This window comes from Protopterus annectens, chromosome 17.part0 (genome assembly GCF_019279795.1).
Source record: "Protopterus annectens isolate FY-2018-M chromosome 17.part0, PAN1.0, whole genome shotgun sequence".
Lineage (NCBI taxonomy): Eukaryota > Metazoa > Chordata > Ceratodontiformes > Protopteridae > Protopterus > Protopterus annectens.
The window spans coordinates 55,630,094-55,657,205 of record NC_056751.1 but is presented as its reverse complement, the minus strand read 5'-3'; the positions used below and the strand labels follow the sequence as shown (position 1 = coordinate 55,657,205).

At 37.3% G+C, this 27,112-nt stretch overlaps 1 protein-coding gene across 1 annotated transcript in view; it reads right to left on the bottom strand.

Annotated features, from left to right (window-relative positions):
* DCTN6 (dynactin subunit 6) overlaps window positions 1–27,112 on the bottom strand; it is an 856,966-nt gene that overhangs the window by 139,943 nt on the left and 689,911 nt on the right. Inside the window, exon 6 of the mRNA XM_044059469.1 lies at window positions 19,159–19,301. Coding sequence (XP_043915404.1) covers window positions 19,159–19,301 — 143 coding nt within the window. The remainder of the gene's footprint in view (window positions 1–19,158; window positions 19,302–27,112) is intronic.

Here is a 27,112-nt window from a genome sequence, read left to right as displayed (position 1 = left end):
GTGTAATCATGTGACATTAAGTATACCTCTATATGAATGTGGTCACATTGTGTTTATACATGCTGATGAAGGGTAGAGTACCCGAAAGCTTCTTTTATTAAAGTTGGCGTTTTGTGATAAACTTGTGTCCTATGGTTTTATGGTCGAAAGTCTTTGGTGCTATTTATATTATGCAAGAATGTTCACAGAAACTCTAAACAAGCATGTTAATAGCTGCGCAGAGGCAGCTGTACCCACCAGGAAGAAATACAGAACCAACTCAAAAAACAAGCTACCCTGGTGGAATCACAAAATCAATAGGCTGTATAACAGAAGGAAGAAAAATGTAGCAAAAATTAGTAGGTGCAGCAAGTACTCTCATCAAACTAAACCAACAACTCAGAGGACAAACAAAGTCTACCAACGCCAAATTTGAGGTAAATTTGGCCTCTTAGGCCAAAGACAACCATAAGGCATTATTTACATAAGTTCGCAACCTCAAAAGCAATACACAATTGTTTGCAGAGCTCATTGTAAATACAGCCACCTATACTGAGCCAGAAGATGTAGCAAATCTACTGGCTGACAAATTCAGCTCCAACTTTACCCTTCTCTCTGCAACCTTCCCTTCAGGAAATATCATCAAAAATAACTCCCCCTGTTATCACCCAAGGGAAGAGGTCCTTAGTGCTCTCCCTAAAACCAAGAACACGGCATCAATGAGTCCAGACAATATCCCAGAATGCCTTCTAAATAGCATAAAACATGACCCATCAGGTCTGCTTGAACTGCTATTTAACAGCAGCCTCCAAACAGACTTCATGCCTCATGAATGGAGAACAGCAACAGTCATCTCTTTGTACAAAGGTGAGCCATCTACAGATCCTGGAAACCACAGACCAATTAGTCTCACTAGTGTCATATGCAAAGCCATGGAAATGATCAATAACTATATAGTAAACCTCCAGACACTGGACCCAACCCAATCTGGTTTTGTCAATGGCAGGTCATGCCTACTCCACCTGGCAGATTTCTTTGAGGTCACCAAAGCAATGGATGAGGACAAGATGCTTCGCACTGCTTACCTGGACCTGGTCAAGACATCTCACACAATACCCCACTGGGCCATTGTTGACAAACTCAGTAGGTTAGGTACAAACCCTTATGTCATCTGGTGGACCTGGAAAGTTAGAACTGGGGAGTCCACCTCTGCAAAGAGGCCAGTCACAAGTGGAGTTCCTCAGGGATAGGTCCTGGGACTGCTCATTTTGGCATTTACTTCTCTGAAGTCAAGGGTAAAGTGAATGGTCTCAGGCTGACTACATTTACAGATATTTGCAAATTAGGAGCTGTCACTGAATCCCACACCGACACAAACGTTCTTCAGGAAGAGCTAACACAAAAACAACTAGTGTCAGAGCCATGGACTAAAACTAAATGCCAAGAAATGCATAATAGTATCCTTCAGAAAGTCATCCACCCTTGTAACTACCATACTAACAACACGCCCTTTATAGTTGACCCACTAGTCAGGAACTTAGGGACACTCATAGACAGTAATCTAGCCTTTGACTATCACGTCTACAGTAGTTAGGAAATCATTATATGTTGCACAACTTATAAACAAAGGTATGGCATCTTGGTCCAAGGAAGTCATTGTTCCTCTGTATTCGGCATTCAGCAGACCTATCATTGAGTAAAATGCCTCCTTTGGTATGTACCAAACCAGGCATATCCAACAACTGGAACGTCCACGGAGGTTCCTTCCTAAAAAAAAAAAAAACAGGGTGTTAAGTAACATGCCCTGTGCAGACCGTTTCAAAGCGATATCCCTGTATTCTGTCTCCTAGAGGCTGCTAAGGGAAGATGTATGCCTGGCATACAGGGCTTTGTAACACTCACTCTGATGAACCTCCTGCATATCCACAAAACAAACAGCACCAGAAGTACCCATTTTAAAGACGTAAACCTTCCCTGTGATATATAAATAGGACCTGCTGGAGAGATGGGTATGTATCCCAGAGACTACCCAGTCTCTGTAACAGGTTTCTCATCTATGTGAAGCAAGGTCCCTCCCTAACCCAATTCAAGTGCAACTCAGACAACTGGATCGGGAACAGGAAATTCATCCCTGGTTTGCACCTATGTCTCTAATGGACACAGGCAGCCTGTAAATGGTTCATCTCCCAGGCCCCTGCTTGTAAAGGTTTCATCTTCCAAGCCCCTGCTTCCATTTATCAAGGGTACCAAAATGGCTAAGATTAAAAAGGCCCTTGTGGTCATTAGCCTAGTAAACACATATGAACCTATGAATAGGTATCAGTCAGTAAAATGGCACTTCACGCTCTCTCCTTACCTCCCAGTCACCAGTGGTCTACCACAAGCTTCTATCCTTGGTCCCCTCCTCCTTAACATTTTCACCAACACCCTCAATACATCCACACATCAAGCCACCCTAATATAATATGCAGATAATTCCACTCTCATTTGCACATCTGACAACATGGTACACCTCCAAAACATTACTCAGGAAGTTTTAACAGCTACTGAAACATGTCTTCATAACTCACAACTCATGCACAACCCAAAAAAAGACCAAACTACTACTTTTTTCCTCAAAAATCTGCTTGGTTAAATTCTTGGTTAAATTCTCCAATTAAACTAAATGACAGTACAATAAGGTTCGACAATGACTACTCTTCATTTGTGATTTCAAAGAGAAAAAGAGTTCCTTCCTTTGATAAAAGAATTGAAAAAGAGACGGATTAAAGTGCACTTACTATTTTCAGCTCGACTTAAAGTTTTTTCTTAAAGAAAGTGCTAAAACTTTTGAAACACTGGAATCAGTTATACCCTTTTTAAAATCAAACAACATTTTGGAATAAACAGAAGAAAGAGAATGGAGCAATAGCTCTTTGAAAAGTCAAGGAGAAAATAATGGGCGGAAAACAACTGACAAGAAGAAGAAAAAAATTAAAAGATAAATATGTATCTTTTTTTTTTTCTCCGATCTGGTTCATATATTCTTAGCACTACTTTCTACTTTACAACAAAAAGCTATAACTGATTCAGACAGAAAAGTAGAGAAAAAAAGGAATATATATATATATATATATATATATATATATATAAACACAACAGTAAGGTAAGTGATTTAACCTATATCATTCTTTATAACATCATAAACTGTCAAATGTAATCAATATTTATTTAGATGTTACTTGAAAATATTCCAATGGCTATAAGTAAACTTTGAATAACTGCTCGTTTTCTTTTTTTTTTTCTAACAATAATTTTCCACTTATAGTGTTACTTTGATTTAAGAAACAGTCATTATCTTTATATATATATATATATATATACATATATATATACATATATATATATATATATATATACATATATACATACATATATATATATATATATATATATATATATATATACATATATATACATACATGTTGATTCTAACTAGAAATGTAGATAGCTAAAGTGCTGTTATTTGTTTTACTATGTTTTTTTTTTTGGCTGGGTGTTATGGTTGTGTGCTTCTATGTTGTGAGTGAGTGTTATGTTTTGCAGGATGGGTTCTTCTTTGGTATTATGTTGATGGTATAATGATTTTTTGGGCTATATAAGGTTCTGGAAGGTTAGTTGTGTGCTGGATGGTTGTACTATGTGTTTGTTGCCTAAGTGGAGTTGCAGGTGTTGTAGGTTTTTGTTTTTTGTTTTTTTCACTTTTAACTGAAGTTGTGGATTTTTGTGAAAATGATAACTTAAATAGTGTCTCGTGGGTGGAGAGATGCATTTTGCTGTTGCTATATGTGGGCTGGGTTTCCTTCTTTTATATTTTGTGAGCAAGTTAGCTTTTCTTTAAAAAAAAAAAAAAAAGCTAAGCTCGAGTTATACCTGGAGCCGTTTTGGCTGTGTTGTTAATTGGACCTGTACCGATTGGCAAGACAGAGGGACCGAGCTAGTAAAGATGTGCAGCAGGTAAGGGTGATAAAGGATAATGAGGGAAACGTACTCACAAGCGAGGAGAGTGTGTTGAGCAGATGGAAAGAGTACTTTGAGGGGTTGATGAATGAACAGAATGAGTGGGAGAGAAGGTTGGATGATGTGCGGATAGTGAATCATAAAGTGCAGTGGATTAGCAAGGAGGAAGTAAGGATAGCTATGAAGAGGATGAAGAATGGAAAGGCTGTTGGTCCAGATGAAATACCTGTGGAAGCATGGAGGTGTTTAAGTGAAATGGCAGTGGAGTGTTTATCTAGATTGTTTAATGAAATCTTGGAAAGTGAGAGGATGCCTGAGGAATGGAGAAAAAGTGTTTTGGTACCGATTTATAAGAATAAGGGTGATGTGCAGAGCTGTAGTAACTACAGAGGGATTAAACTGATCAGTCACAGCATGAAGTTATGGGAAAGAGTAGTGGAAGCTAAGTTAAGAACGGAGGTGATGATTAATGATCAGCAGTATGGTTTCATGCCAGGAAAGAGCACTACAGATGCGATGTTTACTCTGAGACTGTTGATGGAGAAGTACAGAGAAGGTCAGAAGGAGTTGCATTGCGTCTTTGTGGATTTAGAGAAAGCATATGACAGGGTGCCTAGAGAGGAGTTGTGGTATTGTATGAGGAAGTTGGAGTGTCAGAGAAGTGCGTAAGAGTGGTACAGGATATGTACGAGGGTAGTGTGACAGCGGTGAGGTCTGCAGTGGGAGTGACGGATGCATTTAAGGTGGAGGTGGGATTACATCAAGGATCAGCTCTGAGCCCTTTCTTATTTGCAATGGTGATGGACAGGTTGACAGACGAGATCAGACAGGAGTCCCCATGGACTATGATGTTTGCAGATGACATTGTGATCTGTAGTGAGAGTAGGGAACAGGTAGAGTAGACCCTGGAGAGGTGGAGATATGCTCTAGAGAGAAGAGGAATGAAGGTCAGCAGGACTAAGACAGAATATATGTGTGTGAATGAGAAGGAGGACAGAGGAATGGTGAGGATGCAGGGAGTAGAGGTGGCGAAGGTGAATGAGTTTAAGTACTTGGGATCAACAGTTCAGAGTAATGGTGAGTGTGGAAGAGAGGTGAAGAAGAGAGTATGGGCAGGATGGAGTGGGTGGAGAAAAGTGTCAGGAGTAATTTGTGACAGACGAGTACCAGTAAGAGTGAAAGGGAAGGTCTACAAGAGGGTAGTGAGACCAGCTATGTTATACGGGTTGGAGACAGTGGCACTGACAAAAAGGCAGGAGTCAGAGCTTGACGTGGCAGAGTTGAAGATGTTAAGATTTGCACTGGGTGTGACAAGGATGGACAGGATTAGGAATAAGTATATTAGAGGGTCAGCCCTGGTTGGAAGGTTTGGAGACAAAGCCAAAGAGGCAAGATTACGTTGGTTTGGACATGTGCTGAGGAGGGATGCAGAGTATATTGGGAAAAAGATGCTAACGATGAAGCTGCCAGGTAACTGGAAAAGAGGAAGGTCTAAGATAAGCTTTATGGATGTGGTGAGAGAGGACATGCAGGCGGTTGGTGTGACAGAGCAAGATGCAGAGGACAGGAAGAAATGGAAACAGTTGATCTGCTGTGGTGACCTCTAATGGGAGCAGCCGAAAGAAGAAGAAGAAGAAGAAGTTACTTGGGTTGATGAGGTTGCGAGCTGAAGGGTCCTTTTTTTTCCCTCCTTCTCTTCTTTTGCCTTTGGATTGCTTTGTGGTTGTGCTGACTATCAAGAAGGAAACTGGTCAGCAAAGTAATGATGTCATGTTCAAGGGTCAAAGGTTGCATTACTGGTGATCCTGGCATAACATTATTTAAAGTGATCTCTATCTTTATTTACAATACTTACTGTGGGCTATTTTCTGAAATCAGACTGCCTGCAGTATAGTAAAAAGTAAAATGCTCATATCAAGAAGTTATCTTTTTAAGATAGATTTACCACCCTGACTATCTATCCTCCAAATTGCTTTACTGAGTTTTACCTTTCCTCATCCCACATAACATTGCAACACACATCATCTGGTGGAGGGAGGGGTCTCCTTTTTGGACTGGGTAAAAACTTTCATTAGCTCAACTTGTGTCCAAATGGTAGAAAGAGAGGTTCTGGCTTCCTTTTGCACATAATATGCTCATATTTTTTTACATTGTGCTCCAGTCTCTCCTTGACATCATCATATCATACTGAATTCCTGCTATGTTAAACTCACTGTGGAGGTGAGACTTCCATCCAATAGTAACTCATCAAACTACATGGTACTTATCAATGGTCAAACTTCTTTCATCTGGACACAGACTGGACTATGACCCATGTCTGAAATGGAACTTTATCCTAAGGTTCCACACAGATGCAACATACTTTTAATTTTAATACATTTATTTGGTCACTGCTTTTAGGTCACTGCTTAATAAAGGGAACAATGCTCTGGATATTTTGCCATTTCTGGTGAAAGGGTTGTTTGATCAGTTAGTCTGCAATCTGCTTAATTTATACACAATAATCATTTTTAAACTGAAAGCTGTGAGTGGAAGTTATATTGCATGTTTCTGAGATTCCAGATTTTAGACGTATTTAAGGTGCCTTTCTTTTTTCTCCATTGGTTCATTTACCATACACTGCAGTAATGTTTAGAGTTGCCAGTATCATGGTTCTGGACTGTGAAACAGGATTTATGCTGCATGCATCCATTATTCAAGAAAGATACACCAGCTTTGTTAATTTATGAATTTACACCATTTTATACACACACACACAATCTCAATTAGTAATATGTAATATTATAAGCATGTATCTTAATATATTTTCATAACTGTGTTGTACACTTATGTGTGTGTTCCAGACTAACTTCGGATGCTAGTTTTACTCTAACTGGTAATGTTCTACAATACAGTTCTGTTTCCTTAGTAATCATACAGACAACAGCAAAATTAATATATTTATAGGTTTTCATTTGAAAAAGACATGAGCTTTTAAAGAAATAAGTAATGCAGACTGACTATATATATGGCGAGTCTGTTCAAACATTTACTCTTGGAGACATATGACATTTTCTTTAGTAATGATCAGCTTTAATAAACAAGTTGCTATCAAAGCTGTATTGATTCTAAATAGGATGCATAACCCCTTTTGTGCTCATATTAAAACTGTATCACTATTAAGTACAGTACTGAAGGAGTGAATTTTACATAGCTGGGATTTGAGAATGGTCAAGAGAGTTGGTTTAAGAGCTCCAAAGCATCTAGCAAACTATGTCTCATGTCCTTGTTAATGTTATTTTCATTTGCAGAATCGTATTATATAATTCAACAGTTCATAAATAGATATACAACTACATTTATGTTGAATTAATTCTAATCAGTCATTTGTAAAGTCAGATATACAAATAAAAGCTTTAGTTATTTGTAGATTGATAACATACATTTGAAAATAACTGATGCAGAGTTATATTTGAAAACTTAAAGATGGAAAATTAAACATTTTTATATACTTAAAACTATCAAGTGAAAGGCATAAGGTATTACATATGGAGGAACTGAAGCTGTCAATTCAATATGTTGCATATTATAAGATAAATATGAAAGGTCATTACAATTTTATTCACAATTGACTGCTTTTCACTCATCTATTGAAACTTATCTATTAATGTATTTATATTTATGTCATTACTTAGCTTTAAGGTACATCATTAGTTATACTTTTAAAGGTAATAACTGCTGACGCATTAACAGTTGTAGGTGTTATGGTTTCTTGAGGTCTAGTTAATCTGAATTGTGGGTTCTCCTTATATTGTTCTTTTAAGTATTAAACGCAATTACATTAAAAAGATCAATATTATGTATAGCTATTTCTCATTTACATATTCCTGAAACATAAATTTAAGATAATAAAAAGTATATATAACTAATTAGTTAATATTTTTATTTAATAAGTAACATTTTGTATAAGATTAATTCTCAAACAGTAAAGAGAGGGTATTAGTTTAAGGCGGAGACTTTACAGGGAACACTTGACTAGACATGCTATTCAAATGTATTCAAATGTGGGTTCTTAAACCCCAGGGATTGTATGGTTTACCTTTTACTTAAATATGTAATATTCCAATGTTTAACTACTTATAATTTGGTATTCACGAATATTAATAACTTCAGCTAAATTGATAAATGTATACAATCATTTTCAGTCATATGTTTCCCTATATTGTTAAGAACATATGGCTAACTATACTTACACTTCATATACAGTGCATCAGTAGATTTCTATCAATGTTAATGGTTTAAATAACAGTTGTAAAAGGGGGGGTTTAAGCAAATACTTGAGAATGTTTTTTGCCCAAGTTGTATTCTTACAGGAGACATTTCTTACAGGAAGATATTAATAGACTTATTACAAACATCTATTCAGTACATGTTAGTTCACATTATAAATAAAAGAAAAGTGGTGTTGCAATTTATGGAAAAACTCTGCATTAATGCCTAAAATCAAATATAAATCTGAGATGTCCTGTCTAGTATCTTTGGAATTAAATGGGAGACTCTACACTCTAGTTAGTCTTTATTGGATTTCTGGAGTAGGAGTTAAAGTGGTTAAACGACAGTTTGAGGAGATTATACAACATTTTAAAGGAAGTATAATTTTAGCTGGTGATTTTAACTGTATTTGGAATGATTGTGATACTACACAATAAATAAACATAGGAAACCAGCAACATCTAAAGCATTAATAGACTTCATAGATATGTTTAACATTAAGGACATAAATTTTCAGACACAAATTCATTAATTTTTTACACATTTTTCACATCGACATGGTACTCGGTCTAGAATAGACAGAATATACATTTCAAATGATATAATAAGGAAAAAAGTTAAAGTTGTCACATGTCCATTACCTAATCATAATACAATTACACTTGAATTGAAAAGAATGTAAAAAGAAAAACAAAAAACTTCCATTTGTAGAATTTCATCATATGCAACTAACCTGAAAGACTAATGAATTTTATAACAAAGAAATTCAGTCCTTGATAAATGTAAATTTAACCAAAGATATATCTGATATTTGTGTGGGATTCTTTAAAAGCATACCTATATGGTGAAATTCTATTTTGGTATATTAATAAGAAAGAAAAAAACAATGGAATAAAGAATTATTAGACTTACAAATAAAAATTGAGCAAAAGAACTTGATAAGATTAAAAATATTTTGAGACATCATGTCATAAACTATGATTAACTTAAAGATTAAAATGAGTTCTTATTCTATGAATCCTATAATCAGTGTAGATTAGGAAATCAAATAAAAGAAGTTTATATTCCTGCTACTAAAAAAAAGGTTTCAGATTTAGAAGGTATTTTACAGACATTTAAAATACACTTTAATTCAATTAATTTATATAACTCAGTGATAGAACCACAAAGCATAATAAAATCTTTTTTATGAAACATATCACAAACCAATAAAGGATCAGATAAAATTAACAGATAAGCCTATTTTAATGTATGAACTTAAATCTCAAATTAATAAATTAAAATTAAACAAAGCTCCTGGAAATGACGGTATTATTCCTGGGATGTATAAACTATCACCTAAGGAAGCTCTGGCAATATTAAGAGTGTTTACATTAGTCAAATAAGCTACAAATGGGCCTATATTGTCTAATCAAAGAGACATTACAGTGAATGCCTCTTCACTGATCCCCTAAAGAGCAAACTGCCAATTACGTGAATGGCCAAATCAGCTATTTTTTCCAAGGGAAAAAAAAATCGCTGATCCGTCCAGAAATGAAACATCAGTAAGAAAACCTCAAAGTGGGGGGTATTCGACCCCCACACCCCCTAACTAAATATACCAAATCCAAGATCGCACTACAATGGGGAAAGGGACAAATTCACGCTGTTGGCCAAGCGATTTCCCTAGGAAAAAAAATCGCTGATTTGGCCGTTCGTGTAACTGCCGCTTCGCTCTTTAAGGGTCGATGAAGAGGTAGTCGCTGTAATGCCTCTTCAATTAGATAATATAGACCTGCTAAAAATATCCTCCTTCTTGGAAATCTACATTAATTTCTCCAATTTTAAAGTTGGATAAAGATGGAAAACAATGTTCATCTTATAGACCAATATCCCTATTAATTGTTCATTACAAGATTTTTATGGCAATACATTCTAAAATAATTACAGTTTGTACCTTTGCTGACTGATGATTAAATTGGTTTCATACTGAATAGAAATTCATATGATAACATTTAAACAGTATATAAAATAACTGACTTTATCAATACTACAAAAGGAATCTGACTCTAGTAAGTCTAGACATTAATAGCGCCTTTTATTCAGTTCCTTGGGATTATTTGCTGCTGGCATTAGGAGAAATATGGCTTTTCAAATTATTTTATATAATTAGAGTGATATATGAAAATTCTCTAGCTTATATAAAGATTAGCTCATATACTTCTAGGCCAATTACAATTACTTGTTGTTGTATCTTTCGGCTTTTCCCGGTTAGGGGTCGCCACAGCGGAACTCCAGTCCGCTAATGATTGGCAGTAGATTTTTACGTACCGAGTTGCCAGCCCTGACGCACAACCTTCAACGAAGGTACGCCCATTCACACATGTCTCCACACAGAAGACGCTTTAGCTGACAATCGAACAGGACGTCTTACTGTGAGGCGACAATGCTACCGCAGCACCACCACCTAAAGGTACTAAAGCAAGGATGTCCATTGTCACTGTTATTATTTGCCCTGGTCATAGAACCATCAAAGGTATACAACTTAGTAATCACTTAAATTCTAAAATTCAATTGTTTGCAGATATTGTATTAGTGAATTATTACTAAATGATTATGGCAGCTTGTTGCAAGTTTTGAGACAATGGAATTCTTTCAAAGGATTTCTGGCTTTAAATTTAATGATAATAAAACTAAGATATTACTTATAAATTGTAATAAACATAATATGAATAAGAAATTTTCCAACAGAATTGAATCTCTAGGTATTATAATCTCAAATTATATTAATGAAATATCAATAAATAATTATAATGGAATCATTATTTTCACAATGGAACATAGGCTTTTCTTAATTAAAATGATTTTTCCAAATATTTTATACTTTATACAATCTATTTCTCTTTCTCCATCTAAACAATGTATACATCAATTTAATAAACTACTGCTGAACTTTTTATGGTACCCCAATAAACCTAGAATAGCACTAAACCATCATCTAAAAGACAGGATAATAGGTGGAATTGACTCACAGATAAATAAATGTATGCTTTTTCATTCATTATTAAAACAATAACGTTATGGTTAAATTCTAATCATTCTGTTAGGTGGAAACAAATACAAGAATTAATTTGGTTAAAATCAAATCACTCATTTCCAGTTCAATATACAGAATAGTTTCTAGTAATTTTCACTGGCTAGTAACAGAATATATTTTGGAGAATAAAAATAGACCTATATGCTCTAAATATATAACTAATATATTAAATATGTTTAAAAATATTTGAATAAAAATCCAAGATTTAGAGTGTGGTCATTTCTATTGTATCCTATAGCTTGTATACAGAATAACATACCTTTAATATCTCAAAAATAATTACACTCAGGGGGGAAAAAAATAATATATTGGCATCAATTAATGAATTCTGGGAAAGTTCTCGCTATGAACTACATTATGAGCAAATATGATACAAATAGTGAAATGTGGCTAGAAATATACACCTTCAGGCAATTTACTATTAATAAACTAGAGCTAATGCATATAACTATCAAAGATACTGTCCCCAAATGTGTAGAATTTATGATTACCATAGGAAACCAAACTGTAATAGGAAAAAGATACCCATCTAAAATACACAAAGTAGTCAAAAATACAAAATCATAGTATAACGGAATTTTTTGGGATTATTACAGATTAATTAATAATCAACTTCCCAGTGAAAATGATAAAAAGTTAATGTTAATTTCTTCAAAGCAAACAACTCTTTTGTTGCAATGGAAGCTGTTTTCTTGGAAATTTATAGATAGAACCTTTACTACTCCTCATAAAATAGAATTAATGTTTAAGCACGATTTTGGGTGTTGAAATGTAAATTAAAATTAAAAGCAGATTAGAAACACGTTTTGCGACTGTACAGTGCTTAAGTAATTTTGGGGAAAACTGATTTTTTTTCTTGCAAACTGTTTTAAATGACAAATTTCAGTTAACTAAATATTTGATTTAAAATTCCAATAACTAAATGTGCCCCCAGATCAAAATATTCACTTTTATGGACTATACTAGCTATTGCACATATGTAATTACTATGAAATGGAAAAGTAAAACTTCTCATTCATTTAAAAAATTAAAGAATATTGCACTTAATGTTTCTCAACTGCAGTTATCTACAATCAGGATGATAAATGACAGAGTCACTTTCTATCACAACTCTTGGTTAAAAGTTATAGAGATACTTGGGAAAACTGTAATACTACATGAAATAGAATTATAATTTGAATGATCAATAAATGTTTTTGTAGACACCTATGTAAATAATTTTATTTTAATTTGCTGTTATGAAGGTTTTCATTTGTGCAGTTAATTTGTTATAAAAAAATATGTTTTGTTCTGTTACAAATTGTTATATTCTTTAAATCTTAATAAAATATTTGAGTAAAAAAAACTAGGGATGTATTACAGAGCCAGAAACCTTCTCACAGACACAACTAAAACTACACTTGCCACTACTTGCCTCCTCCTCCACACTTCTTTATGAATGACACCATAATAAAATTGCTAAATTTGCAGCAAATACCCCTTTCAGAACCCACCACTGAACAGCACTAAAAAGATTAAGTTGGTTAGAACTGCCTTATCAATTAACATATACACAGCTTCTTACCACCTATAAAATTATTCAGCATCCATCTAGATGTCCAGCACTAAAAGACATTCTACTCAACTATGTTCCCAGTTGGTCATTGCAAACCATGTAACCAAAAACTCTTGACTGTCTACAAACCTATCAAATCTGTTGGTCATTGTCTGTACTCATACAAGCTTGCTAAGGCCTGAACTCCCTACTTGTATCCATCAGTTCAATACTTTCCATCCCATCTTTCAAAACAGCTCTAAAATACTTACCATCTAAAATCTGGCTCTGTTCTTGCTCAAAACTGAAACAAACTATATCCCTAAATGTGAACAAGTACTTTTTCATTCCTTATAACTCCTTACTCTCCCCTCCTTCATGTACTTCCTTAATCCTATCAAATTCTCTTCCCTGACTTTCCCTCTAGATATACCATAAGCCTATATTTCCCCTCGCATCATATTGCAATTCTTGTTTGTATTAGACTAATTTGCCCTTAATTTCTCTGCAAACTGTCAAAAATTTCTCTAAATATTAAAATATTGTCCTATAACTTGTACTGATTCTTAACCAATGTTTTTATGTCTAATTTATTATAATTATTTAAACTGTAGATGTTTTTATTTTATTTCTGAATATTGTAAAATTATTGTTCTTAAAATGTTTTGTAATAATTTGGAGCTTTTCTCCCTGGGCCTCTGCTGAAAATGGGCTTCTACCCAGTTAGGCTTTCCTGGTAATTAAATGTTAATAAATATTTATCTGCACATGTTCAAAGTTTTCTGCCTGTGTTGATACCTTTAATTTATTATTTGCAATAGTGTATAACATATTGTGGTCTGTTTTAATACTGTGTGTTGTTGCTTTGTTCCCCCTTTTATATTCTTCTAACAGTGACACTTCTTGTCTTCATTGTTTTACAGTTTTCACCATTTCCATGATTACATTTTATTTCTTCCCTTCCTTTCCCTTATTACTCTGTGTGTTTGTGATAAGACTTTATTTGTTATTAGTTTAGCTGCTCAGTAATACAGCTTATTTACTCCTGTTATATCACATGAATTTCTGTTAATAGTCTTGATTACTATGTTCATCTGTTTTACCAGATTTCTAACAGTTTGGGTCTTATTTACTTTCTGTAATGTACTTATTTCATCAATCTTAGTATATGTCTCTCCATCTCTATTAAATTTAGCAAAGCTTTCCTTAGATCATTTTCTTCTAAACTGAAGGCACATTCTTTGCTCTCTGTTCCCTGCAAGCATTCTAGAGAAAGTTCCAGACCCTCTTCCTGTAACATATCCACTTCAGCTACATTCTGTATTATCAGTTCATAACTTTATAGGTTCATAGGTTCATACTAGGCTATCTGCCCTAGGGCATTTATAAGCCTAGCCAGAATGTGTTTGGCTTTCGCCACCCATTTTAAATTTATTTTGCTATGCCCTTTTTCGAGGTTAGTATACTGTGCCTCTGTCTAACAGTGACACAGAAGTGATACCCGGGGTAAACCTACGATCTCCCATCCATTCATCAAGATTCCTCTTGAAGAGAGTCAATGAGGGACTCTGCCTAACCTGGACTGGGATTTTATTCCAGAGTGAAGGGAGCCTCTGGGTTATGAATCTGTCCCTCCAGCATGTCCTATTTATTTCAGTGCTGAGGTTCAAGTCTCTCGAGCAGTAGCTCGATGGGATTTGGATTTTCTGAGGTGCAGCATGTCCATTAATTCCGGGTTGGACATGGCTTTATACGTCAGGCACAGATCGCCTCTGAACAGGCGGTATGCCACTGAGTAGAGCTGGAGTTTCTTTAACCAGGCAGCATATGGCATCTGTTTGAGCCCTTTGATCCTCTTGGTGAGGTACTTTTGGGGTCTTTCCAGTTGCTGCAGGTGTCTGTTAAAGTACATCCCAAAAGGGGCATTGTACTCAATTATGGGCCTGATGAGGGATGAGTAAAGAGGCACGATGACCTCCCCTGATCTAGATGTGAATCCCTTCATGATTAGGTGGGCTATATAAAATGTTTTTCTAACCACTTTGGCCACGTGGTTGTCAAATGAGAGATTGCTATCAACTTGGGTCCCCAGGTCCCTAATTACTTCTTCTGTACTTAATGGATTACCACCTATGTGGCAATTTGTGGGCACTTTGTTTTTGCCAAAGGCGATGACTATACACTTTTTGGCATTTAGCTTGATGCCATGGCTCTGGCACCAGTTGTCTGTTTCTATGAGGCCCTTTTGGAGGATAACTCACTGGCACAACAATCCACATTGCCTGCATCAGAGTTGCCACTTACTCCTCCTTCATTTGCAGTGCAACTCCAAATAAACTTTTGTATTGGTTTCCTACTGAAGGGTCCAAACATCATTATATGGCAAGTGAGCAGATGCTTCCCATTCTGAATATGTCTCCTTAATTTGGGACTCATTGTTCCATCATGCTGTGAGGTTACCCGAGTTGGATTTTATGCACTAAATCCTTCACTCTGTAGATAAACCATAACTTCAATTTCTATTTCTTTAAATTCTCCATTACTAATCCTCTTTTCTTCTTTCCCTCTTTATTTTTTGTATTGTGAAATTTTCCATATACGGGTACCTTTGTCTTATTTCTCTTCAAATATTGCTGGTGCTGCTTCTTTGTACTGATTAATTTTGCTTCCTCCTCATTATTCCATCATGCTGTGACATGACCCGTGTTAGAATGCTTACACCAAATCCTTCACTTTGCAGGTATTCCATAACTTCAGCTCTTACTTGTTTAAATTCTACCTTTCTAATCTTCTGTTCTACATTCCCCTTAGTGTTCTTATTTTTTTGTATTGTGAAATTTTCCATATGATTAGATTCCTGCACAGGGAATTTCTGCACAAACTCTGGATGGGTGGGTAGTTACCTTTGTTATTTTCCTAGGGACAAAGAATTATACCACAACAATGATCTCTATGAGAAGCATAGTTCAATTACAGATCATTTAAAATTGTACCCATAGTACTTACAATTTCATTATCAGTCAAGTCCTGAGGAGATAAGCCTGAAGACTGAAATCATGAGTGTTTATGATCTGAATGAAGTAATGTGGAAAACATAACATTAAGAAGAATACAAATGGTCCTATTTTTCCTGGACAAAGGGGGAGATGGACTTCATACTCTCTCTCTCTTTTTTAGAGTCCTCTTTGGTACCACTAATGTGATGTATGTCAGTTCCACAAAAGGGAGCAAAATCGGTTCTGAATGTTTTTCTTATACAACTGTAACCAACAGACAGTACAGCAAGAACTGTGGAGCTGGCTCTTTTGTAAGGGAAGAGTGAACCTTGAGAACAAGGGAAACTGTAGGCTCCTCTATCAAAGAAACATCAGTGTCACCTAACTCTTTCACTTTCAGCGTAACTTTAGATAGGTCTGTTCTCTGCACCTATGCCAGTATCAGTCTGCCAATTTCACCAGGGTAATAAGTGTATTTTGTACTTCTGCTTAATAATACACTTCAAAGACACCAATAGGTGGATGCGCTAATGTCAATAAAGAGACTAACTGCATTTCCATGTGTTCAAGTCAGTAAAAAAAGGTGGGCAACCTTAAACATATTTTACATAAATCAAATGGTTCTAAAATCTGCAGGTAAATAATCTTTCTTCTATTTTCATAGGTTCAACTCTTCTAAAGATAATTTGCTTAACATGGTTTTACTTTAGACTGTTCACCAACTATTCATTCTTTGACTACTTTTCAAGCAACTTTAAGATCAGGTGCAAATTTCTTGTTACCATTTTTTTTTAATTTTTGCTGTAATTATGCATTCATTATGTAAATGACATTCTGATTCTAAAATAAACAGATTTTAGTTTAGTTACTTCAGTGGAACTATGCTTATTAAGTATAAGAAAATTGCACTGGTATTTACTGTATGCTGAGCCGTTGTTCAGTTATATCCTAATTCAATGTAATGTGACCTAGAATTTTAATGATGCAATTGTTAGGATATACAGTTTGACAGTTTGTAGTAGTTACGTGTTGTCTGTAGTCTATTGCAGATTTCAGCATACAAATGCAGTAGAATAAATCAGCCACACAATAAATCACTAAATAAATGCAGTTATATTCAAGCAAAAGCAAATTAATACAGAATATGACTCTTTGTAAAGTGTAGAAAACTATCTCATGGTAGACAATCATTACCGTTACATCTATGTTACTATACTGTATGCCAATCATTACACACTTTACAGGAAATTGCATTCTGTTCTAATTTGCTTTTGCTTGAATATTAACTGTATTTATTTATGTATTGTCTGATTGAGTGATTATGCTACATATATGTGTTGAAATATGCTACCATACTGCAGTATGGCCGTAAGAACCACCAAATAAAAAGATTTTACTAAATGTTTATAAACTGCAAAAATACTAAAAAGCAGACAGAGCACTTAGTTGTACAGATCATGAAGATGGCAAATGAGATTTGAGGTAATTCAGGGGACAAATGCATTACGCGAGGGAATGTTCTTAAGGGACTTGAGGCTAGAGCACTAATGTTGCTAGATTAGATCCAACAAGCATCTCCAAGGAGGGCTCAGCATGTCAGACTGGATGGACTGAATGAACAAGACATAAGGTTCAAATCATACAAGAACACCTGCAAGCAGACCAAATGGGGCAGTGCAGAGAACTGCTCCACTGAAACTGAAAACAGTTTCCACTAGTAAGAAATGAGCTGCTCGTGGAAAACCCAATTTCCACAAGTGTTAACAGCTAATGAAAACTCATTCAGCAAATCTGGCAAGATCTAGGGGTTTGAGTCAGGAGCCAGATCTCAGGGAGGAGCCACTTTTCACCCCAGTCCTGGAGAGGGAGAAACTTCCTTTATCTGTGAGGATTTCAGAAACTGAAACAAAACCATGTGCTTCTTAGCCCCCTTCCCTTAACCACACACACACACACACACACACACACACACACACACACACATCTATACATTTAGAAACATACTATCATTTACTTATTAACCTTTATATAGAGTTAGTCAGGATTATATATTTAGGCATTCTACTACTTCTTCTTCAGTAGCTCCTCCAGTGTGCCACAACAGCGTTAGTTGGTGCAGTTTCTATGTCTGTGTATTCCTTAGCATCAGAAAAGCATACAGTGGAAGATTTTGTAAACAGACTGCCCTCTTAACAGCCAGAAAATGAGACTGCAACTACTAGGATCATCTATTGCTATTGTAAGTACCTCACACACAACTGTATTTTCTACAGGCATTGCAATCAATGTAGACAATGTTGCGGCTATCAATGCCAAGAGCAGTGGCACACAGCACTGTACAGGATTCCTCTTTAATTACTGTTCTGGTATTTTTGATTTCAGAATGATATGTCCCAGGCTGCAGTACGCTGAAGGCTGAAAATGGTACAACTGAAAACAGGAGCTTCTCACTGCAGTTCTTTTTTCATCCAAATGTTAGAGAGAGAAATACAGCAGGGCTTTTTAGCATGTCAGCAAGTACCATGGTAAGCTTTAGACACATCGCACAGGCCTAAATACAGTGCTGGTAGAACGTCAAATTGTGCCTCTCCACTTAATCTTAAAAGTTATGTGCACTGTGAAAATGAACTTTCCCATTAGTGGGCAGCGCAGTGGTGCAGCAGTTGTCGTTACAGCCTCTTAAAAAAAGGTTCTCTGGTTTGATTCTCTGCTGGGGTGCCTCCTATGTGGAGTCTGCATGTCCTCCCTGTGTTCACATGGGTTTCCTCCTAGTACTCCAGTTTCCTCCCACATTCCAAAGACATGCGTCTGGAGCATTTCTCCCCCAGGCCTCTGCCGAAAATGGGCTTTGTTCCAGTCAGACTTTCCCAGTAAACAAATGTTACATAAAATAAATTTTCATCAAACTCTATCATTCACCACCCACCCAGCTATAACAGCTGATCTGAAACAGAAAAAGTAACTTGTTACCGTGAGCAAACTATACCTCTGAAAACTGATGATTCACAATCAAAGTAAAATGACACTTCTACAGTCAATTCTGTATGCTAAAATTCAGCTTAGAATGTATGAGATAGGTGTGAAACAAAGCCATCCATGATTATGCCAAAAAGAATGACAGTGTATGATGTCATGGGCAGACCCTAGCAGACTGCTGGTTAAAAGGATTTCCACATGGTCTTGCCTGCTGGTGAAAGCCTAACAATTGTGGATGGATAAAATGAGGTCCTCAAAGAAAGTAAACAGGACTTCAAGTGTCCTAACATTTAGTAAAAGTTATGAATATGTTGAACAAGTAGAAACATAAAAAATGCCAATCTTACCAGAGGTTGTTCAGTTTGTACTCTTCTCATACAGTCTGACCCATAGATGACAGTATTTTCAGCAATTACTTCACAGGTATTCACCTCACAGCAGGCTCCAACAATACAGCCACTGGTCAAAATGACATTTTTACCTACAATAGCTATTAAAAGAAACAAAGTCATCTGTTGTGCAACAAGGTTAACAAATGAAACAGAGTTTAAAGCTGCCAGCATACAAAGAATTTGTGACTTTCCCCTTAGTCATGGTACCATATTACCATGCTCATTCTTTGACAATCTAACTGCATTAACTGATTAACTGCATAATCCACACCTATCTTGTACTTTTTTCATGCATAGTAAAATGACTTAGAATTTCTGCAGTAAACGTGCACTGTGATGCTCAGGGAGTCTAACAGCCCTGTTATTTCCAATTATTTCTCATACTGATCCCATCACACTGTCTTTTCAGCTTCAGTGTAGCCCCCTTATGCTTGAACATACATTTCTATGCAAAAATCTTTCATATATGCAGGTAAAAGTTAGAATTAATCATACTTTACAGCATTTTTCCTACCTTTAAATGAATAAACACAAAATGCTTAACAAAGGTAGTGAAGTGTGTGAATGTAGGTGGCAGTCTATAAACACACTGTTACCACTGCACAGCATGGATACTGCATGTACCTTTCTTAATGGGAAACAGCTGAGGGCCAAGACCCTGGAAAAACTCCACTTCTTTTTTCTAAATACTATGGGTTCTTTTGCTTTCATCTGGATGTAAAACAGAACTCATCAGTGTCAGATTAGTATGACAGACCTCACTTCAATGCATCACCTTCTTGTGTAACAATCAAATGCCACTGTTTCATGTTTCGCCTTGCTTGCCACCTTCAACTAGTAAGCACAGAATTCAGGTTCAGAGGCAGACATGCTGCCAGCTGCATCATGATCATGGATATCCGGCATAAGGAAATTAAAGGACATCAGAATGTTTAATAAATGCAGTACACCGCTACTAATAAAATGTCTTGTTATGCAGCATGATGCAGTGGCTGTAACACTGGAAAGCTTCATCTAATACCCTCATTTCTCTCTCTCTACACCTTCAGATCCAAGGTCCCACATCTTCATTGACTTCACTATGTCAGCATACCATATCAATATGTAAAGTTTGTGACTGGAAGCAGACATGGCAACTGAGATAGGTGTCTCACTTTTGAGATATCAAATTATACCAACTTTTTCTTTGTGCGAGTAACACTGAGTATATACCACCAAAACAACTAGATGCTCTACCTTTCTCTAGTTCTACAGAACACAAGTATGTAAACTTCAAGAAACCACTACCATCTTTCCTTATGATGAAAATAATCAGTTAACCTAATCCCCTAAAAACTGGAGCAGAAAGATGAGCTGTGCACCTAACTCAAGAAACAAGATGCAGAAGCCTCTTTCTCCCTAGCTGCATGTATCAAAACCCCGCCCCTCTTTCCATCACATCACTAAGGTCTTGAAATACACAAAGCAAACCCTCACATCATTAGAGTCAAACACTACATTTATTGCACTTGAGAGGGGAACAGGGCAAGAATTAAGTGATATATGTTGATCTCCCCATAGAATAAGGTGGTTTAAGGTTACCCAATCTGATGGGAAACTTTAGAACTACACAATTAAGGCTCACATACACAAATCAAGCAGAAGGTTATACTTATAAATCAGAGATGAAAAGAATGGGGGTTATGAGATTGACTGATCTTGGATGAAAATCCTTAAGGAGAATACCAATAACCACACAGAATAAGGTAGTCATAAAGTTGCAGAAAGTACTCTAAAACTAAACAAGTGCGGGAAAGAAGAAACAATTTTACTAATAGAGGTTACTTCAAGTAATGGTACAGAAAATAGGCAAATGGCGGGGTTAGAATTCACTGTATGAAATTATTTTAAAAAACTGTATTGGGAACAAGAGGGAAATGAAACAAGAGCAGGATGAGGCTAAGCAGGATTTTGAACTGCAGGTTAGAAAATGCTCTCCCCATCAGAGATAGGTAACAGAGTACAGGTAAGGCAAAAAAAGACAAAGGACTGTTAAGTGAAAGACCAGTTCAGGTAAGGTTTAAATAAGTCTAGAACAAAAGAAGCGGTCTAAAAGGGATAATTAGTAAGATGTATAAAATAGTGCATACGTATAAAAGAAACATAGGAGGTTAGAAAAATTTGGTGCAATCAGTGGGTTTGGAGGTTGATGCAACATGAAAAGGGAGAAGAAAAACATCATCAAGTTGGCCATTTGCTATCAGCTCAAGAGAAAAAAAACTGCCTGCAGCATTGGAAACTATGAAACCAGACTGTGAGAAAACAACCAGACACTGAACTTTGTGAGAAAACACCCAGGCACTGAACTTTGTCAATTTAAGACATGCAAGTACAAAGATAAGTTACTAGGTTAAAAAAATACTGATAACACTTCATATGGATTCAACTTTAGAGGTAATTATTTGAAATGCAAGGACCAGCTACAGCAAGTCCCAAAACATGGAGACTGAATGGCAGGAAAAACTTAACCAAATTCTTCGGCTTCAATGGGCATCTACTACAGAATGAAATTTTAAGGACTGCGGGATTTGATGCTTCTTGCTATATAATTTAACTCCAGATTTATCTTTTGTACCAAACTATGAAAGCAAAAAATAAAAATCTTTACCACTGGGCATGTTCATCTGAGAGTCCTTAAGGGTCAGATTCTTAGTCTTTTTGTATTTTCTTGTTTAACATTACCTGGGATGCACATGGACTCCAGGTGATGTCACATGCAGATGATTTAGTAATGGAAAGATTTGCTGCATTTCAAAGGAAGAAGAAAATAATCCAATGCCAAATTTTGTAAGGTCAAAATTGACATTTAATACAAGTAACAAGCAGCTATCACCAAAACGATGCTACCATGAGACCTGCTATCTCACCTGAATGACCTTTGCTTTTACTGCTGCCTAGGAAATCTCTGTTGGACTGCAACTGCAAATGTATTATTCTTCAGATACCCTGGGCTGTGATCTGACCAAGATCTAAAATTGAAAAAGGAATATATCCCAAACAATGCTGCAACTAGACATCAAAATACAGAAACACACCCATATTCTTCAGCACTGCAACCCAGAAGGCCACTGGCCCTGCATCCTCAAAGTCCAGTTTCACTATGACTAGAAAAAATTGTAGAATACTGCAGTCTCTATATGGAACTTTTGCCAAATTCCTCTTCCTGACTACTTACAGGAAGTAAAGATGATGCCATCTGTTAAGAAAATTTAAGTGACAAATATTCAAGAACAGAGTTGACTTACTTTGCTCAATAAGCCAACAATCCATGTCTAGTGGCTCCTAGCCTTTGTCGCAGACTACAAATAACATCTCTTCTCCCTTAAGACAGGCAGTACTAATTAATCACTGTCACATGCATTTTGACACCTTAGAATGTTGCTATCTGGTAGTACAGACTCACACAGCCTCAACCAAAACTATCTAGCAATCTGCACTCATTAACGCTTGGCTTCACTTCACTTGACAGCGCTTCACTACAAGCCACACCGCTGTCCACCATGGCATCTCCTCACACATGGAATACACTGCTTAATCAATATAGGCATCAGTTAATCAGTTTGCTGCTGGCAAACAACTTTACATTTCAGTATTTCATCTACAATTCAGTGCCTGCTGTCCTTATGTTACATAAAAAAATGGTAAGCTGGTAATATTGCAATAGGGAATGGCTAGCAAACAAACAGGTTCTTATACCTATAAACCTCTTAGTGCAAAAAATCTGGACAAAGCCTGACAGAACATGGGGACAAATGCCCCAAAATAGGGACAGATTTTAAATACTGCACTTACAAACTTAGAAAGTTGCTAGAATAACAGGATTTGTTGTAGCATTCATTTTTCTGATGGGTATGAAGTCTCAAATACAAATGTAGATCATCCCAGCAATTTGCCAGAGAATCATACATTTTATGATGAACAGACCAGAAATATGAGGCAAAAATCTGGACAGTTGAGGGGCATGGGTTCATAGTTACTAGGCATCACATCCAAATAAGGACACACACAGGAGAAAATCACCCTCAACCACCACAGTATTAGCAATCCATCTAACATGGTGTGGGAGTACAACCCACAGCCTTCTGCACCAAAGGCAAGTATGCTACCTGTTGTGCTAACACACTGCTTTCAGATTCTATAGAAAGAACACGGATTTGCTAAACAAATACAGAATTAGCATAAGCAACAGTAAACTTCTCTTCCCTTAATACTCAAACTCACAATTCCTTGAAAATGCATTGAAACTCAGTTCCTTGACTAGTTGTCAGGTTGGTGTAAAGGATTCAGGCTACTATCAGTGTCTGAGCCTGAGCAAGTTAATTAACCAACCTGACATCCCTAACTAGGGGCATTTTACACACACATGCACACAGTTTCTGTCCTGCTTCAGTCCCTGCTGCTCTCACAGGGCACACTATCTATGCTGCTCTTAGGCTCTCGGCATCTGTTCCTATCTCTGGTTGGCTGGATGCCTGCCATGCTGCTCTGATGTTTGGTTTCTGTTTCAGTCTTGCAGACACCATATCAAATTTCTGGCTGCTGTTTTCAAATTCTCCTTCAGTTTACATTAGGACAATGGTGGTGCATGCTGTTCTTGCATTAAGTCTCCTGCAAGGTCCTAAAAGTCTTCTATGGTCCTCCAGAAGGTCTTCCTCAAGGTCTTACTACCCTGCCCTGCAGTGTTTAAAAATGTTTTCCAGCTTATGATATTAACAGAAGAGATTTTTTTAGTTTTTTATTGAACCCCAAGCCAACTCATGCCCCTCCCCCCCCAGCCAACAAAGACCCTAGGCAGTTGCCAGGTAGTCTAGTGCTGGATCCAGCTCTATGCCTACATATTCCTAGCACCATTTTCCCCACACCATGATGAGCCTTTGCTCTGTAGCAAGACCCTGTTGACACAGCAGCAATGGGATGAGCCAGGCAGGAAATACCATTCATCACACTCCAGGATGGGCACATCCTGTCTTCCCTGCCTGCACCATCATGCACCTTAGCCACTAGTTGAACTTAGGGCACCTGGCCTTGTAGTCAGGGCTTTGTCCCCCTATACCACCACTGCAGGCTCTAGTGAAGCACTGCTGGCTCTGTTTAGGTGAATGAGTTTAAGCAATGCTGGGTCATTCGTAACATGGAGGCAAAACAGAGATCACCCCCTCAACAGTCTGTATGGCACTGAGTAAAGACCAGATCCAAGATCTTTTTAGTGAGGAAAGTTTGAGGTCTCTCAAGCTGAACTAGGAGCTTAGTGAGCTTGAAGCCAAAGGGTGCATTACATTCAATGATGAGCCTAAAAAGTTGGTAGTTGTGAGGGGAGGCAAATAGATCAATGTCCGGCCATCCCCATTTCCTTGTTATCATGCTGAAGACTTGTGGATCCAGCTGCCACTCGTGGGAATCCATGAGGTTTCTGCTTAGTTCTTCTGCCAGAGTATTTTCCTTTCCTGGCAGGAATTGTGCCTGCAAATGTACTTGGTAAGTCAAAGCTGTGTCCCACAATGTCATGGCTAGTCTGCAAAGGGGGTAAGAATGTGTGCCCCCCTGCTTGTTTATATACCACATGACTGTGGTGTTGTCTGTCTTTACTAGTAGTTGTCCTGGATGAAGTAGGTCCTTGAAGGCTGTCAGGGCATTTTGAACAGCTAGCATCTCTTTTTGATTGATATGTAGATGCATTTGGTTTGAGGTCCATGTGCCCTGAATGCGTCTTCCTGCAATGTGAGCCCCCCAGGCATAATCGGATGCATCCATTGTTAGTGTCTGCCTGGCTGGGGGTAATGTGAATGGCTTGCCCCTTGTTCTGGTGACAAGCCTTTGCCCACCATCAAAACTCCTGTTGCAGGCAGGGAATGAGAGTAATGATTGTTTCCAGGCCGTGGCAATGTTGAGTCCAAACACTTTTTAGGTACCATTGAAGTTTCCTCATATGCAGTCTTGCATATGGAATTAGTAGGATGCAGGATGCCATGAAGCCCAAAGCCTGCAGAATTTTTCTTGCAGATAACTGGGCCTTTGTTGCCAACATTGTGAAATAGGTAGTCAGTTGCCTTTGTTTGTCTGGCATGAGATAAACCATCTGGGCAGTTGTATTCAAGCTTGCACTCAGGAATGTTATATCTTGAGAGGGTACTAGTTTTGATTTCTTTTCGTTGACTGTGTACCCTAGGCATGTTAGAAGTCTTTTCACAAACGCCAGATGTTGAAGAAGAATGTCCTTGTTCTCTGCTTGAATTAAACAGTCGTCCAAGTAAGGGTATATTTGTATTCCTCTTTGTCTGCAGAATGCAATTACTGGTGCCAGGCACTTTGTAAAGACCCTGGGCGCAGTAGACAAGCCAAAGGGCAGTGCAGATAATTGGTAATGTATTACACCAGCCTTGAATCTGAGGTGTCTTCTGCACGATTGTCTGATTGGAACATGCAGGTATGCCTCTTTTAGGTCTAAAGTCACAAGCCAAGTGTTCTTGACCATCATGGGCAGAAGCTGCTGCAAAGTCAACATTTAGAATTTTGGAATATCCAGGAATGTGTTTAGAATAGATAGGTCCAGTATCGGCCTCCAGGCCTTGTCCTTTCTGGGTACCAAGAACAGTCTTGAGTAAAATCCTTGTCCTCGCTCTTGCTCTGGTACTTGCTGAATGGCCCCCATGTCCATGAGGGATGAAACTTGTTTTTGTGCCACTGCCCATTGATTTTTTGGCAGATCTGGCCAGCCGTTTGCCTTTGGCAGAGTATGGAAATGGAATTTGTAGCCTTGTGACACTATATTTAGAACCCATTTGTCCTGGGTTATAATGTGCCAATTTTGAGCAAAAAGTGCTAATTTTCCCCCTAAGGGTGCTGCCAGAAGATAAGTGCTTGGTGCAGGCAGGGGAAGTCATTGGGACTGCTTTCTGTACGTCTGTGCTTTATCTTCTCCAGCTTTGGAGGTAGAAGTACCCCATTGTTTTGACCTATAAGAACCTTGCGCCTGGGATCTGCCCTTTGGGCATCTGGATCTGCCCCTTTGAGGTCTGATACAGGAAAGGACCAATTTTTTGTAGGCCAGTGTCAACTAAACCTAGGTGGCTGTACTTGTAAAAACTCTTTAACAGTTTGCATAGATTTAGCTTTGTCTTCCATTTTCTTTAACACCTCTTCTTCCTTAGCACCAAAGTATCATGCTGTAAAGGTACATCTAGTTACTTAACTTTAACATGATCAGGCAGATTTTGTTCCTTTAACCAAGCATGCCTCCTAATTACAGAACCCATAACTGCGGCCCTGCAGGAGGCCTCCAAAGAATCAAAACCACATTGCAAAGTATGCTTTCCAGCTTGTTCAGCTGCATGCAATAAATCCTGCATTTCCTTGTTTTCAGCACATTCAGAATTTAACATTTTCTGTTTAAGCAATCCCATGAGATGTTGCTGATACTTGAGCATATGAAATTGACAGTTTAAGGCCCTTATAGCCACATTTGCAGATGTGTAAACCTTTTTTCCCCATCTATCCAGTGCACTTGAATCTCTGTCAGAGGGGGTTGGGTTTTTTGCTGTAGAGGCCTCAACTCCCTTGGGACCCTGTGAAATAGTTTCTGGGTCAGCAACAGAGTTTTTAAAAATAAATTTGTGTGAGTCAGGAACCCTGCAATATCTGTCAGGCTTAACAGGAGCTGGAGGTAAGGAGACAGGGGTCAAACTAGACTCCGAAAACACATCATCTACAATGTAATTTTGGAATTTGTTGCTTGATCATCTACAATGTCTAACACGGGGGGAATGGCTAGAGGCCTGTGCTGTGGTAGTAAAAGGAACTCCCTGAGCCTCTTTTTAGATTCTGAAAAATCTTGGCTTTCCCAGGGAAATGCTCCCTCATGGTATGCAAGGTT